General features: G+C 40.9%; 1 protein-coding gene across 1 annotated transcript; it reads right to left on the minus strand.

Annotated features, from left to right (window-relative positions):
* Positions 1 to 841: 841 nt before the first annotated feature.
* Positions 842 to 3500, minus strand: LOC144666814 (uncharacterized). Its single transcript, XM_078528218.1, has one exon. The coding sequence runs from the start codon at positions 3252 to 3254 to the stop codon at positions 1461 to 1463; it is 1794 nt and encodes a 597-aa protein (XP_078384344.1). The 5' UTR covers positions 3255 to 3500; the 3' UTR covers positions 842 to 1460.
* Positions 3501 to 4057: the final 557 nt, after the last annotated feature.

Genomic DNA, 4057 nt, shown 5'->3' on the forward strand with positions numbered 1-4057 from the left:
CAAAACATCCTCCCAACGAGAATATTCCTGTTTCGCGCGAGGTTGTCTGAGTCCGATCTCTGCCGCGCTTGCCAGGCTGTGCCAGAAACGCGTCCGCATATGCTCTTCCTGTGTAATGTAGTCTCCGCTTTCTGGAATGCTTTCAAAGTTTGGTGGTGTGATAAAACTAATCAGACTTTCGAACTCAATGAACGTAATATACTATACGGTTGGCACAACAACACTAAGTACAAAGATCTCCTAAATTACGCTACACTTGTCGCTAAATACTTTATATTCTGCTGCTTTCAAGACGAAACTAATATAAATTTTGACAGCTTTCCCCCTTTCTTCGGTATCAGGATTGATACCATTAGGCAAATTGCCATAAAAAATAAACAACTCGAAGAATTTAATAAGCAGTGGAAGAATTTCCTTTAACTTTTAAGTTTAGATATCCTTGAATCTCGTTTTCTTTTTTTTTTCCCTGTTTTTTTTTTTTTTTTCCTTTTCCTTTTAGCCGATACATTAATATATATTTAAAATTACCGCTTTTCAATCGTTTCCTATGTTGTATCTTTTTTTTTCCTTGTTCTATGTGTATTTAAGTTTATTTTTGCTAACATTGATGTTATTTAAAACTGTTATATACTCTGTTTGTATTATTTTGAATGTCAATAAAGTATTAATTAAAAAAAAAAAAAAAAAAAAAAAAAAAAAAAGGAATGTTTTTGCAGGTGAAACCCTCTGCAATATTGTTTTGTTGACCATTTGTTAAATTTTTTAAATATTAAAAAAAAGTTGTCGTTTATAGGCCGGATACTTAAAGACCATTTTTGATTATTATATTTAAAAAAAATATATAGTAAGAAAGGCTAAAATCAAATGCCATGTATGGTAATTTTTTACCATGTTATACTGATCGTTGTCTTCACGCTATACACTTGTCAACACGGCAATTTGTATCGATTGTCTTACAAATGTTTGTGTTAAAGTCTCTATACTCTAGCATAGGGGAGGAAAGATAACAGAACGTGACAACATTCGAGTGACAGCATTCGATGTGGTGTTACCATACCGTTTTCCGCTATAACATCAGTTGACCATATAAGGGCGGAACATACAGACTGTGGCTTATTATTGAACCATTTTATTACATCAATGCTTCATAGACTTAAATTAATTGATCAATTGTAGATGCAACCAATATTTTCCCAACACCATAATTATTCACATTTTAGACTATTTCGCTTTGTTTACGTTTTTCGATGCTTGAAAAATCCATTTTAGTGTAGCTTCAACGAGCTTTATACAATATACAAGTAAGAGTTAGTTGTTACTTTTGTCCAAAAGAGTAATTTAGAATACAAATATCTTTTGGCATCGATTAAGCAGTCCACAAGTTGCTGTACCATATCGCAAACTGTTTGTTTTCGAATCATTGTTTCTGACATGAATGTCTGAAGTCTATGTTCGTTCAGTTACTCTAAAATCCTCAGCCAATCAGATTCATTTCCGGACGAGCTTACGTCACCATTCTCCCCTTCACTCTCAATGGCAGGTAATCTTACCAAACGCCGCAGACCGTTTGCGTGGAGCGTGTCACAACGCGTGAGAGCGCGCAGGTGATCGAGGCGTTCCTGCGCGTGAGAAATTTCAGTGTTGAAGCCCAGCGCTTCTGCCATTTCTTTCGCTCGAGTTGCAAACTTTTCTGCTTCCGCGCAGTTACCTTTTCGGTATGCCAGATCTGAGCTAGCCAGGTTGAACTGAATTTTAACACCCTCGGCGATTTCTGACCAGTATTTTGTCTTCAGCCTGTTCAAACACTCTTGCCCTTTCGCGATAAACTCCTCGCTCACAACGCGTTCTCGCGCGGCCTCGGTGCGGCAATCTAGCAAGAGCATTGCTATTTTGATCAACGCAAAGTGGTGTTTCTTCACGTAGAGATCGAGGCCACCGTCTTCCCTCTCTACCCGAAGACACACGTCGATGCACTTTTCAAGGTTTCTTAGAGCTTCGTCTACGAGTTTGGGGCTTCTCTGGGACATGCGTCCAATAAAATCGAGCAACACGCTCGCTCTCTCATAGACGATGAAACTCGAGTCGAGGTTCGTGTGACACGCGTGACTGTTTTGCTCTGCAAGTTGAACCAAATCGCTGGCTTCGCCTAAGTTCCTCTGTCTTCTCATCACTCCTGCTCGATAGCCATAACCCCTGGCAGCTAGAAGCTGTGAATTTTCAGCTAAAGGAATCAAACTGAACGATTCATCGATCAACTGCAGAGAGCGTTCCAACTCGTTTTGGTAACATGCTCCCACACTCTGTTCCAGTTTAATGGCTATTTGAGTGTCCGCGTCGGTAAACTCGAATAACAGATCGCTTGCGTACTTATCAAAATCCTCCCATTTTGCGTTGTCACGGCGCGATTGAAGTTCATTCATAACCCTTGATGACCTTTTGTACAGCACCATGCTCTTTTCAGAAAGAGAAGCTGGACTCAATTTGAACAGCGGAGAAACAATTCTTGCTTTCCCATTTTTTCTTGTCTTGCATGATTTTGACGACGCTCTAGTACCGGTTTCTAGTGTGACTGAAATTTCACTAATTGTTTCGCAAGAGGTTTGTTTCTTTGCACTTTTTCTTTTTCTTCTTTTTCTTTGCTGAATGGCGTTCAGAGAGAAACTTATCTTGTATTTGGTGTCAGGTTCGTGGAAGCGAAACAGATAGCCGACCACTCCTATCATAGATCCGGCGTTTGTCTCGCTTTTACTTTCGCTTTTGAAGCGTTTGCACTGATAATCAGGCATTTTAAGACTAGATTCACCAGCTTTATTGTAACTTACTTCCACTTTCATCTCGTACTTGTCTGCGATGTCAAGCGCTTCTCTTGTATTTTGATTCTTACAGACCAACAGTTGTACTAAGTGGTCTTCGTGGCAATCGGGGAAGCCGCTTCTGCTGCGTCCAACGTTCAAACGTCCTTCGGGTTTCCAGTGTTCCCTCAAAACAGGTGGACCTTCATCGCCGCCGCTGGGATTTTCTGACATGAGCAAATTATCCACTGGACTAAAATTCAGGACATTTCGTCTGCCAATTTGCATGATACGAGCGTCAACAACGTTCAAAACAATAGCGTTCCCACTTCCGTTCGTCGCTCGCTCTTCCTCGCATGAATCACTTTCATGAAGATCGTTCGCGTCACAGTCGTCTGAAGATTCGGCTAATTCGAAGATTTTTGCTCCACCGTCGTCGAAACCTTGACAACAAGCAGCCATAACTTGATAAATACAGTTTTACGCTTTCCACGAGTCGTTATGGAATTATCAAAACACCAAATCCTTCCATGCGAAACAGATTTCTTGTAAATTTATCGCTTCGCCAGCCTCTATGACGGCTGAGAAACGGGTTCGAAAGTAAAAGCTCGTGAATTTAAATTTGTGCTATTTAAAAGTCCGCGCTCAAGACATGTGCCTCTTGGATTTTCGTTTTTCTTTAAGTGAAATATTCAGTCGTGCGCCAGAGATATCGCAAAGCGGAATAAATTATTCTACAACATGTCGGGGTATTGCTGGTATTGCCTGATTTCGATGACGCTCTGGCCCCGGTTTCTAGTGTGATCGAGATTTCGCTGATCGTTTCACCAGCACTTTGTCCATCTGCGCTTTTCTTTTTTCCTCTCGCTTTCGGCGAAATGGCGTTCAAAGAAAAGTTGATCTTGTATTTGGTGTCTGGTTGGTGGAAGCGGAACAGATAGCCAAAAACTCCTATCATGTCGCTTTTACTTACGCTTTTAATGCGTTTACACTGACAATCAGCCATTGTGATACTAGATTCACCAGCTTTATCGTAACTTACTGCCACTGTCATCTCGTACTTGTCTGCGATGTCAAGCGCTTCTCTTGTGTGTTGATTCTTACAGACCAACAGTTGTACTAAGTGGTCGTGACAATCAGGGAAGCCGCTTCTACTGCGTCCAACGCTCAAGCTTCCTTCGGGTTTCCAGTGTTCCATTAAAACGGGTCTGTCTTCATCACCGCCTTTTATCTTGCTGGGTTTTTCTGAAGTGACTGAAGTGGGC

This window comes from Oculina patagonica, chromosome 9, assembly GCF_052425735.1.
Source record: "Oculina patagonica isolate OP01 chromosome 9, crgOcupat, whole genome shotgun sequence".
NCBI classification, from domain to species: Eukaryota; Metazoa; Cnidaria; class Anthozoa; order Scleractinia; family Oculinidae; genus Oculina; species Oculina patagonica.

Bases quoted from the DNA above. Each gene is read 5' to 3' on its own strand.
- LOC144666814 (XM_078528218.1), bottom strand. From the start codon at position 3,254: ATGGCTGCTTGTTGTCAAGGTTTCGACGACGGTGGAGCAAAAATCTTC.